Source organism: Strix aluco, chromosome 1, assembly GCF_031877795.1.
Source record: "Strix aluco isolate bStrAlu1 chromosome 1, bStrAlu1.hap1, whole genome shotgun sequence".
NCBI lineage: Eukaryota > Metazoa > Chordata > Aves > Strigiformes > Strigidae > Strix > Strix aluco.
The window spans coordinates 35,978,129-35,990,042 of NC_133931.1; the positions used below are offsets into that span (position 1 = coordinate 35,978,129).

The following is an 11,914-nucleotide window of genomic DNA, read 5'->3' on the forward strand; positions in this document are numbered from 1 at the left end:
TTCTTTCCTCGGGGAAGATGTTCTTGCCTTGTGCTTCGGGGCGGGATCCCCGAAATTAGCAGCTCGAAGGACAAACCGGTGGGGCTATTTTTATTTTAAAAGCGTGTCCCCGCTTACGCCCAGGGTTTGCTGAGGGTGGAGCACGAACCCACCGACGGCCGGGCGGGCGGTCGCCCCGCGGGCCCCCGGCGAGCGGAGCGGTGCAGCCCCGGGCCCGCGGGCTGGTGCCGGGGGGGCGGAGGAGGGGGGCGGAGAGGCGGGTTTTAACCCCGGTTTGCAGTCCCTTCACCAAGTGAATCACTGAGCATGTCACCTCACGGGAAGGTTCGCACTCGCCAGGCAAAATAAATTCTAGTAAATACTTTTTTTTTTTTTTTTTTTTTTTTCCCCCAGGCGTTCATTTATCCCCTGTTGGCTTTATTTGACATGCCTTGACCCACTGAGTAGTTCTTAATTTTCTTATATGGTGGAAAGCCACTTTTTGGGGAAGCTCCTCCCGCCCCCCCCGCAGGATACACACAGACTAATTTCCAAGAACTGCTCGGGCTGGCGGTTCCAGCGTCCCCCCGTGGTGCTTTCAGGGTCCCCCCCAGCTCCAGGGGAGCTGAGCTGGCTCACAGACAGCATCCCCAGATAGGTGGCTGCCTGGGGACCGGGACATGGGCACCACGGCGCTGTCACCCGAGGAAGCGACAATAGGAAAGGGCATCCGTTAGCTGTGTCTCGACCCGTGCCAGACCCTTGGCTAAGGACAGGGCACGGGCTGTAGCAAACAGCATTCCTGGCACAGACGTTTCTAGCGGGAGCAGGATTGGTGGGGCAATGAGGACACCGCACACTGCTCCTTCACTAGGTGCCTTTACCGGGGGACCTGAGCCATGCAGAGGCGTATTTGCTCTAGGTGGCATTTAATAAAGGTTGTAATTCATCCACCTGCTTTTCGTACGGGACCAGCAATATCAAGGATCCCTTCGTGGCAGAAGCCCTGCACGTCTTTCACGCAGCCTGGATCTGTGCTGTGGACGTTTGTGGAGAGATCAAGACTGAGACGTTTGCCAGACGCTGTCCTCCTCCCCTCCAGACATCCTGCCTTTCTCACCACCGCGAGAAAACGAATAACACAGCCCTTGTTACACTAAGGTCTTTCCGAAAAAGCGTAAGTGCACTTTAGGTCGGAGAGAAGTGACTCGGTAACGCTGCTGAGTTCGAGGAGAGGACAAATGCCAACGGAAAGCCTTACTGAAAGCACTTTATCGAGAACACATCACCTCCCTCCTCCACCCTGCTTTGTCGCTGCCAACACCCCAGAGGATGAATGGGAAAGACATGGGGCTTTTAGCAGTGCCCCCTCCTATCCTCGGAGATAACCTACGTTTTGTAGACTTGGCCTCTGGATATTTTTTTTCTCCTTTGCTTTTTGCTATATTCTGAAAGAAATATATATATATTTCTATATATACATTTCTATATAAGAAATATATATATTTCTAGAAATATATAGTTCTGAAAGAAAAAATATATATTTCTGGAAGAAATAAAAGGGTTCTACCCCCTTCGCCTCATCCCAGGGACCTGCCGGGTTGTTAGGGCCGCGCTCTGACGCGGGGGCAGCGGCTCCAGGCACCGGCGCAGCCCGGCCTGCGCGGGGATGCGCTCCGCCCAGCGCAGCGCGGCGCAGCCCCTCGCCGCTCCTCAGGTGCAGCACGAAAACACTCTGATCTGATGCAAAGATAAAGCAGAAATCTGTTTTTCGTGGACTCCTCTTTGCTTGGGTCGGTTGGTTAAATTTGTTTACTAAAATGCCTTTTGGAAAAGTGTGAGAAAAAAAAAAAACCTCCGTCCCAGGGCGCCTCCCCAAACCAGGGACCGCACCTCAGCAGAGAAAAGCTGCTTTTTGCGGCCTCGGGGCCAGCAACAGCGGCAGAGGCAGAGCTCCCTGGGGAAGGCCCTCTCCGTAGCTTCTTCCCACGCAGGAGCTGTGTCAGCTGCTGCTCCGCACCCCACACGCACGCTGGGCTTTGCGGCCCCGGCACCGCACACAGCGTGCGGGGATGGGCCCTGAAACGGGGGAGGATGCTGGCCTCGGAGTCCGGGCATAGCTCAGGTCGTGGGTTTACCTTTTAACGGAGAAAAGGGAAAGGGAGTGCACCTGACAACGGGCGTAAAATGTTGTCCTGATATACCAGGGACATTTTCCCTGCTCAGCGCACAGAGAGCATAAGGGATCAAAGTCCTGACAAATGGAAGCATGATGTAATGCCCTGGTCCCATCAAAGACTGTGTCCTGAAAATGATACCTTCGCCAGGGCTGCAGAAAGTAGCGGTTTGATGGATGTGAGAGGAGTCAGGTCCGCTCGGTTTCGTCGGGTGTAAATCCGAAGCAACCTCTGAGGTTCACTCCTGATTTACTCCATGGCATTTCCCATTCGCGGGAGCAGCACTCCCCTGCTTCCCGGCCAAGAAGCAAGCAAAGACGATCTGAGAATCTGGCTATGCCCCCCGCCCCCAATCCTTTCATTCAGCGAGACGAAGTATCCATTATGCGTCGCCTTTAACCCGCCGAGGCAGAGGTAGGCGCGAAAGGTGAGATTTGCCATTGTGGCTTTTAAGATTGGGTACCGTTTTCTTCTTTGTTTAAAGAAATTCAGCCCTTTCTCCCATTAATCTTTAGCGGGGAAAGCGTTCAAGCCGCACCTGTATAAACAACCCAGATGGGGGGAAAAAGTAAACCTATATCTCTTCCCCTGCAGTATCTTTATATATATATATATTTATACGGATAATGTAGGCTAATTGGGGAGGCAGAGCAACCCCAAAGTCCGGCGCGCTCCCCTTCCACCGTACAGCCTGTGGGACCCCGCCAGAGCATCGCGGTGTCAAACGGAGTTCAAGAGATCCAGTTGCAAGATCAGCTGCCTGTTTCGGTGGTTCAAGAAATGTCAAGTTTCACTTGGAAAGGTTGCTGTTAAACCCGGCTCTGATGTGGTTCTAGCCCCGGCGGGTGAAGCCGAGGTTTATACAGCGTTAAGTGGCCCTCGGTAAGGGTTGGCGGGGAGTGAAGTGCAAAGCGCTGGGCGAAAAGGCGGCCGGCGGTGCCAGGAAAGTTGTGCGGCAGCAGCCGGGAAGGTTCCACTCGGCCGGGAGGGAAATGGAAGGGAAAAACCGGGAGCAAAAAATTGCGGGACAAGATCTTTCCACCTGTTGTAGTCATTAGAGTCTTTTCCGCGAACTGAATTTTTATTCTGGTTAACTGTATCCAGGCAGGGCCGTGAAGGCCAGCGAGGAACCAAGCGGTAGTTGCTCATCTTGGAAAGAAGAGATATTTTGGGAGGTGGGAGGGATACAGGTTGTTGGTTGGTTTTTTTGTTTTGTTTAATTTGTACCCCTGTTGAATTTGCATATCAGTATCTCCAGTGGATGCTGGGTCCCCCACTCTCCCGCGGACTCTGTAAAAGCTGTAGTAGGGAATTTGATAAAAAACCCCGCGAACCGCTCGAAAAGCCGTCTCGTTTAATTTGCTCCGTGACACAGACCTGTACATAGCCCAGTTAACTGGCTTTTAATTAATTGCTCCGAGGACGGAGAAGCCCTCGGACATGCTATACTCACTCGCTACTGGCTGTAGCTTCACCCCGAGTTACTGACACCCTCAAAACACAACCCGCGCGTTTCCAGCGGCTTTTTGCGTTGCTCCCCACAAATCGCAAAGGCACCCCTGAGCGCCGCGTCTCCTGCTGCCTCCGCCCGCGCCGGCGGAGCGCAGCGGGGCGGCACAGCCGCCTCTCGGGGCAGGGCGGGCAGCGGGCGGGGGCAGACGCCGGCGAGCGGAGGAAGGCCCCCAGCCTGGGGTCGGCCCCGTCCTGCCGCACCGCTGGGCTGCGGGGAGCGGGGCTGGGCGCCGGTTTGTGCGGTGGGAAAATCCCCCCACCTCGGGGGAAAGGCAAGAGGGAGAGCGAGTGCAGGTGGGTTGAGGGCAGAGCCCCAGGTCGCGCTTAGCCCTTAGGCCAGCTGCTGCCGCCTTAGAGACAGGGAGCGGTGCCCCCTCCCCGCGAAAGCACTTGCGGGACCAGCCCTGGGGGCATTTTCCCTGCCCCGGGGAGAGGAGGGGGCTCTGTCCCGGAGGAAAAGCGCTCATTCCCACGGCGGCGTTACTCCCAAGAGCACACGTCGACCTGGAGGCATCCCCGCGTGTGTCCCCGTGTCCCCCCCTCAGCAAAGGCTCTGGCTCCGCACACCGCCGCACCGGTCCGCGGGCCAGCGCGGGGAGGCGCCGCCCCCGGCGCGGGGCTCAGCCGGGTCCTACCCCCTCCTCCGCGCCCCCACTCCTCCCCTCGGCCCGGCAGATGGTTTGCTCCGCGGACACCCGATATATAGCGCTGTCAAGGGGCGCAGCCCCCCTCCGCGCCCCCCCGCGCCGGCAGGGACTCTCCGCGGCGGGGCCGCCCCGCGCTGGGCCGACTCGGCGCGCCTGGGCCGTCCGCCCCCTCCCGCCTGCCCCGCCGCCCGCCTCCCTCCCTGCCTCCCTCCCGGGGCGATGTCCACGGGCTCCGGGAGCGAGGCGGAGGAGCTGCCCGAGATGGACCTGCGGGCGCTGCAGCTGGACTACCCGCCGCCGCCGGCCAAGCGCCAGCCCCGCGGCGAGCTCTACCCCTCGGGGGACAACTCCTCGGCGGCGGAGGAGGAGGAGGAGGAGGAAGAGGAGGAGGAGGAGGAGGAGGAGGACGGCGAGGGCAGCTGCGCGGCGGGGCCGGCGGGCAGCGGCTGCAAGAGGAAGCGGGCGCGGGGCGGCGGTCCCGGGGGCAAGAAGGCGGCGTCGGGCCCGCGGGGGCCGCCGCCCGAGGGGAAGCAGTCCCAGCGCAACGCGGCCAACGCGCGGGAGCGGGCGCGGATGCGGGTGCTGAGCAAGGCGTTCTCCCGCCTGAAGACGAGCCTGCCCTGGGTGCCGCCCGACACCAAGCTCTCCAAGCTGGACACGCTGCGCCTGGCGTCCAGCTACATCGCCCACCTCCGGCAGCTCCTGCAGGAGGACCGCTACGAGAACGGCTACGTCCACCCCGTCAACCTGGTACGGCGCGGAGGGGCGCGGAGAGGGGCGCGGAGGCGAGCGGCTGGGAGCGGCCCCGGCGCCCTCGGGATGCGCGGCGAGGGGCACCCGCGGGGGTCACCGGGGAAGCCCCGGGGCACCGCCCGGGGTAGCCCCGGCGGCCCGGCCCCCCACGGGCAGGGCTGGCAGCGCTCAAGCCGTGCTCGCCCTCGGAGAAGCCGCGGGGCGGCCCCGGCTGCTCCGTCAATCCCCCGTAGCCCTCGCCCCGGAGGCGACCGAGAGCCGGGCTTGGCCCGCGGCGGTGGCGGGTGTGTCTGTTCTGGGGAGTCGGAGTAAGGGACCCGAACGAAACAAATTCCTCGGGCATTAGGCAAGCTTAACGTCCGAAAAAGGAGCAATTCGCTCTGCGGGCTGGCTTGGAGCACAAGCGAGCCGTCATCAGTTCGTCGGTGCAAAAGCGAACGCCTGATGCGTGCCACGGGGATAGAAAGGCTGCTTATATAGTGCAGAGTGATTGCTTTCCAATAGTTTATATGCTTTTTATTTATAAAATGATGCAAACATTTGCAAAGCAAAAGAAATGTTGCATTTTTGACGAGAACAAGTTGTTGCTGACCGTTGCTGCCCTATGGCGGAGCATTTAATTATAATAAAAACGTAATGAAAATATTTGTTAGAGGAACTCTGCTCTCCTTGTGCTTCCCACAGGGACTAAAACATGATGACGTGTTTGCAACTGAACCAGAGTTAGACATCTATCAGTAATATAGCTCTAGTTTCATACCAGGATAAACTTTCTTTTTAATATGAAATACCTTTTTTTTTTTTTTGCTTACAGACTTGGCCATTTGTGGTTTCAGGAAGACCTGACTCTGACACCAAAGAAGTTTCTACTGCCAGCAGATTATGTGGAACTACCGCATAGTCAAAGTAAATTGGGGTGTGGTTTTTTGTTGTTGTTGATTTTTTTTTAATGGGCTGGATATTTTTAAGAGCTATGATTTATCGGCTCAAGACTAGAAGAGAGGGACAAACCCCCATCTCTAACAGTGTTAAATCTGTATCCCCGTCATTCCTTTCCCTGAGAGTTTTGAGGGAAGTTTATTTAAAGCAGTAAAGAAGGGAGGCGGTGGAAATCAGAGTTTTTATGACCTGACTGCAGCAGCTGAAGTCTGAGATTTGGAAAGGCCCTTCTTTGGCTTCATCATTCTTACCACTGCCTGAGGACCCTGTTGTTCTGAGGCTTTTAAACTAATGGAAGAGGAATATAATGTTATAGAATTAACAGCATGGACCAAAATACAACTCTACAAACTAACCCCAAACAGTGTTATTTGTATTCTAAAGCAAAGCAGTATTTTAGAGTAGCTTTGAAACTCAGATAGATTTATAATATATTTTGATGGCTTTTGTATTCATGGATCTGGTTTACTGCAACTATAGTCATACTTTTTTTTTTTTTTTTTTGTCCTTTTAACCAGTTTTCTTAAAAATGTGTAAGTGGCTAAATTCTGCATTTAGGCTACCATCCATTGGAATTAAGCTAATTCCTTTGGCTATGTCTTGAAGTGTCACATGTATGAATGTGGGACTGTCCCTAGAAATGTGGCAGAGTTTCTGTGCCTTAATCTGGAAGGGAATTCTGCTTACCATAAGGCCAGGGTGCATGTGTTCTAAAGAATGAGTTTGTATGATGCTGCAAAATAACAAGAATGCACAATCTTTTAAACATTTTTCCCGTACTGTAATGCTTATCTTTCAAAAGCTTACCCTCAAATGAGTTCTAGTGACATTCCTTCACTGATTCAAATGCTGTAATAAAAGAGGATGCCATCAAATAAGTTGCAAATGTAAATAACTCTATTTTTTTATAAATGACATTAAAAGCTTGGTTACAATAATTTACTGGTACTGTGATAGTGTGTGCCTGCATCAATATAGAACATTTTTGTATGCATGTTCTTGAAACCCACTTTTGCAAACACAGTTATCTTCCTCATCTCTTGAGAGCAGATACATCTCCAGCAACAGAGTCAGATAAGAACACTTTCACCCCAAAAAAATAATCTGAGGTACAGTACTATATCAATCAGCAGGGAAAACCACATTTTAACAACATATAGAATTCACTGTCATAGTATTTTCTGTGAATCAGAAAAATAAATAAATGTAGATTAAGAAATGGATGTCAGAAATTTGTTCTGCTTCATAGCATGAAAGATAGTGCAACAGCGTCATTTACTGTTCTTTGTCATTTTACATTTCCATCTGTAGTCTGTTTTGCTTTTATTTGTATTTGTACAGTGGGAAAATCAGCTTTCTTAGTTGGAAGCAGACTTTTCCTGTTTTAAGATTAAAACTCCTGAGATAAGATTTTCTTTTTCTCAAAATATTTTATCAGCGGTTAATTCACAGTAAGAGAGAGACTGAATTGCTTCAAAGAAGAAAAAACCTCTTCTTCATTTAAGCAGCCAGAAGTAAGAAACATTTGGTTAGCAAGAACCAGCTTATCCTGGTTTGTCAGGAGTCCAGAGCCACTGCAAAAGAAAATGAGGGCTCAGTCCAGGATCTGTTGAAATTGTTGCTTTCAGTGATTTCAGAGCAAGCTGTACAGAGACCATAATCTAACTTGTCTTCCAGTTTTATCCAGAGAAATGCTGCGAAGGAAGGGGGCTATCCTAATTTGTAGTTATGTAACTGAGGTAGGACTCCAACTGACCTTCTCTAGGAAGCTCTATAAAAATAAAAGAATATAAACAGTAAATCAAAAAGGAAGGACCTTTAGGAAGGCATAAGGTATAGGAAAATTCAACCAATGTTTATGTGAACCCTGGAGAAAAGATTACTCAGCAATTTAACTAAGGTGCCATGTGAGATAATCTCAGTTGTGATACTTAGCTGGTTTTGGCCTTGATCCCAGCTGTAACTGGTTAATGACTCTAGGAGATCGGAGAAACAAGGAAATCATGGAGAGCTTTAAACAGTACAGAAAGGTCCATGCAAAATGATGGAAAAAATGTTTAGGGTAAATTCCCAAATATGAAATGGTTATATTAAGTAAATACAGGAGGTCAAAATTGGGGGTAAGGAGTGTGACATGAAGAAAAACATAGTATTGCTTCCATCCATGCACCATACTACATGCTCTCAAATACTTTTTTTTCCTTGTGGCTGTATAATATATAAAAATACTTTCTTCATAAAATAATGAATGTACATATTGTATTTGTTGCTGTAACATACACATCCAAATGATGATGGTGCCCCAACAGACTGTCACTGGTTTTACAATAGAAGTACACAATGGCTACAAGTGACATTTCAGGTCAAAAACTGGAGAGAAAAAATACAACTTTTAGATAGCAAATGTTGTGTAAGACTCAATTCTTTGTTTTAAATACCCCTATGCAGAAATACATGTATTAGTGAGTACTTACTTATCTTAATATGGCAATTAGGTATGTTTGGATTTCTCTAACAAGGATCTGGTATTTCAAATCATTCATTTTAATCCTTGGGTCGATAAATATTATTTTTAAAAATCTTTCTTCTTTCTCAGTGAGAGGCATTATGTGATTAGGGAAAAGTTCAGACAATTGAACAGGCTCCTTGTGGTTTGCCCTGAGATGAAGGCTGCTGTCTTGCCAGGGAAGTGCCAGGTAGGTCACGTATTCTGGCATTCCTCAACTATAAAGACACACTGAAAATACATGCACGCAGTTTTGAATCCTTTTTTTGAACTCACAAACAGATGAAATTCAGATCAGTGCTTTATACGAATGAGGTGACCAAAACATTCTAAAATGCTATTTTTAAGCATTAATAGATTCCATAAGAAGATAATGTGGTTTGGTCCTTTTTTTTTATTAAGTTTTTTCCAACCTGATAGAGTAAATTGATTTCATTTTTAAAGTCTGAGTGTTTTGTTTGACTGGGTATGAGTTACAGAGCTGAGTGAAGGGGAGACTTAAAATGAAAAACTACCTTACATTTCTACAGCCCACAAGCACGGAAGGTAAGAAATACATAGATTTTTATTAGATTTGGCAAGCATACACCTGACGATTTTTTTGTTACATTAATGACATCTTTGTTCCTTGGCACAAGGTACAAGGTGAACCCATCTTGATCCCATAAAGGTATACCAATCTTGCTAAATCTGTTTTACAAATAAAATGCCAAATCATCTGCAACCCATATTCAGCTGAGATCTGCTTCATGTGAAATCTTAAAGGCAGAATACCTGCACTGACTTTCCTGGAAGGCAGTCCATATATAAAGAGGAACACTTGTCTCCCAGAAATATTTTTATGACTTTAGACTTATATAAATATGATGTAGAAGTCTGTTTTGTCTCTGTTTTATGTGGGACTCTGATGGAGCAGATCACTAGCCAGAAAGCTCATGTCTCCATCATGAAATCATTCCTCTCCCGTGCATGTGTTTGCTTACATCTTTCATATTGAAAATGTTAACAATTCTGATCTGAGCAAAAGAAACATAGTTTGCATATAAGAAATACCTATGCCATACCTTTCCCATTTAGTGACTTTATACACGTACTATTTAAAGAACTCTCAGATAAGCTATGGATTCTGAATAAAAATTCAAGTTTCTCAGCTAAGTAAAAGTGACTATGTAAGTAAGAAGTACAATTGCCATAGGGGTCTCCCAGGTGAAAGAGGCAGTTGAAGAATTTAATTTTAAGATCTCAGTAACTACCTGAAAGTTACTCTGTCTCTCTTCATTGACTCTAGAAGGACCCTGAGGTGACCGGCTACGTGATTCAGTTAACTATGTAATGTTTTAGCTAACTAGCTGATGTTGGGAGGGATAGAGACAGGTTTAAATGACCAAACTTTATATGAGCTAATTAAAATAAAAAGGAAAAAGTGGGATTTAGAGCTATGCACCAATACAAGCTTAGAGTAACCTTATGTTATAAGCAAAAAACAATCACATTATTTGAATTAAATACACACAAAGCTGTCTATTCTGCTAGAGAATAGTCACTTCTCCACAAGTAGCCAGTTCTATATCATAGCGAATTTTCATTTCATATGACAGCACAGATTCTCACCAAGGCTAACGGCAATTATACCTAAGAATTAGGTTCTACCACTAGGCAGTGTTTATCACACTCTGTTCCAGCTGAAAGATGTGTCCACAGATACTCTCTGCAGTGCACAGAGGATGGATGCTGAGCTGCCTTCCAGACCCTAAATACCTAAATCAGTATTTTTAACATATTCTGACAAAAGCGCATTGGGATCAGTTACTACATTATGCAGAGACTTGTGTTCCCACAGTGCAGGCTGGTTAGGATTCAGGTACTAAGGAAGAAACAGGTCTCAGTCTCTTCCTTGGCTCTGAAAAATTTGTAAATGCAAAGTAGTAAAAAATAATTACAAAAGTGTCTTATTTGGAATGAAGCACATGAGAATCTCACTAAAATTCCTAGAAAAGTTAAGACAGCTGGAAAGATTCATATATGATCTATCAAAGAAGACAGGCACCACTGAGAAAAAACTTGTGGCTGATACAGGGATGAAGAATCAGTCCTGTAATGTTGGCATGCTGGCACTCTGATAGGCTCTGGGACTAGAAACACGTGGTGACACTCAGAAGAACTATAATTAACCCTGATGATGTGAGTGGAATTCAGCAAGCAAAGGAAATCACCCAATCTGCTCATGCTCTGCTCATGTGACATTGTAAAAAGAATACACATTTCCAGTGTTAAAAAGAATTCAAAATGTGACAAGAAAAGTGCTCCGTGACAACAAGCCAGGCAGAGCTGCAAGTCAATATATACACAGACACAAGTCCAGCTCAAGCCAACAGACTGCTCAGCATCTGGGACAAAAAGTCACAAGAATAACAAAGGATTGCATCACTTCATAAGAGTTTACAAAGGCCCATGTAGCAAGCACAGCACACATGTAGGGGGTGGACAACAGCAGCTTTAGTTTATAGGAATCTTCATAGCAACAACAAGAATAAGATAAATGGATGGTAATCCCAAAAACAAATGGATCATTGTTTAATTCCAAGTTGCTGTGATGGCAGAAGCAACAACATTAGTACTGTAAATCCAATAGTCAGTAAAAGATAAGAAGTAAATGTAGGCATGAATGTTCATAGAAAATCAAGATTGTAACAGCACAAGTAACTATTGTATTCCTTGAATAAAAAAAGTATGGAGTTTAAATCAGTTCATGACCTTAGTATCATCAAGAGGAAAAGGGGACCAAACTGAATCAGAAGTCTTTTGCAACAAGGAGCAGAGAGATTCTAACTGTCCTGTGATTCATTTCTTCAGGGAAGTCCCTCTTGCCCTATGAAGACGGCTGAAGAGGAGTGCAGTAGGTCAATGTTCTGGGAAGCCTCGAGAAAGCAGATGAACTACCAGAAGAGATACAGTCTGTGGTCACTATGGGGAAAACCAAAACAAACTCAGTGTCACCCCTTTCTCCTGTAGAAGTGTCTCATCCCACCCTTAAAATAAACATAAGAGCATGAAATGTTCTCCACTATCTAGAAGGGAGATCTTGGAAAGATGGTTAATGTAAAATATTTTTTCCTGCAGTCTGGCACACGTATGGTCTGGTCCTGTCTGCATCCCTTTGGGGGAGATACTGAATACACGTACTAACGTCATCTGTTCTAGGCAGCAATCTGTGGTCCCCACTCCAAGCAGCAGCGAGTGCCTTGCAACACTTCCTCTAATCTCTTTTAGATCAGACTGGTTGTGTCCATCCTGGGAACCACTTTTCATCCTTCTCCTCCTCTGGGTCCCAGTAGGGCATCAATAACTTTCAAAGGGGGCAAAATAATGAGAGATACATTATTATTTACTAGGAAGGTGAT

The 11,914-nt window shown here is 47.8% G+C and overlaps 1 protein-coding gene across 2 annotated transcripts; it reads left to right on the plus strand.

Annotated features, from left to right (window-relative positions):
• Positions 1–4,425: 4,425 nt before the first annotated feature.
• On the plus strand, positions 4,426–11,410 carry MSC (musculin). 2 transcript variants are annotated; one of them, XM_074847200.1, is made up of 3 exons: positions 4,426–5,065; positions 5,883–5,974; positions 11,367–11,410. In XM_074847200.1, exons 1-2 carry the CDS (start codon positions 4,535–4,537, stop codon positions 5,967–5,969), a joined length of 618 nt encoding a protein of 205 aa, XP_074703301.1. In that variant the 5' UTR covers positions 4,426–4,534; the 3' UTR covers positions 5,970–5,974; positions 11,367–11,410. The 2 variants fall into 2 exon arrangements, with proteins under 2 accessions (XP_074703301.1, XP_074703292.1); XM_074847191.1 differs by lacking the exon at positions 11,367–11,410 and having other exon boundaries at positions 5,883–6,945.
• The last annotated feature ends 504 nt before the right edge of the window (positions 11,411–11,914 follow it).

Excerpts from the sequence above, each read along its gene's own strand:
- MSC (XM_074847200.1), top strand. The coding sequence starts at position 4,535 with ATGTCCACGGGCTCCGGGAGCGAGGCGGAGGAGCTGCCCGAGATGGAC. Across the intron at positions 5,066-5,882 it reads ACGTCCACCCCGTCAACCTG|ACTTGGCCATTTGTGGTTTC; the intron begins GTACGGCGCGGA and ends TTTTGCTTACAG.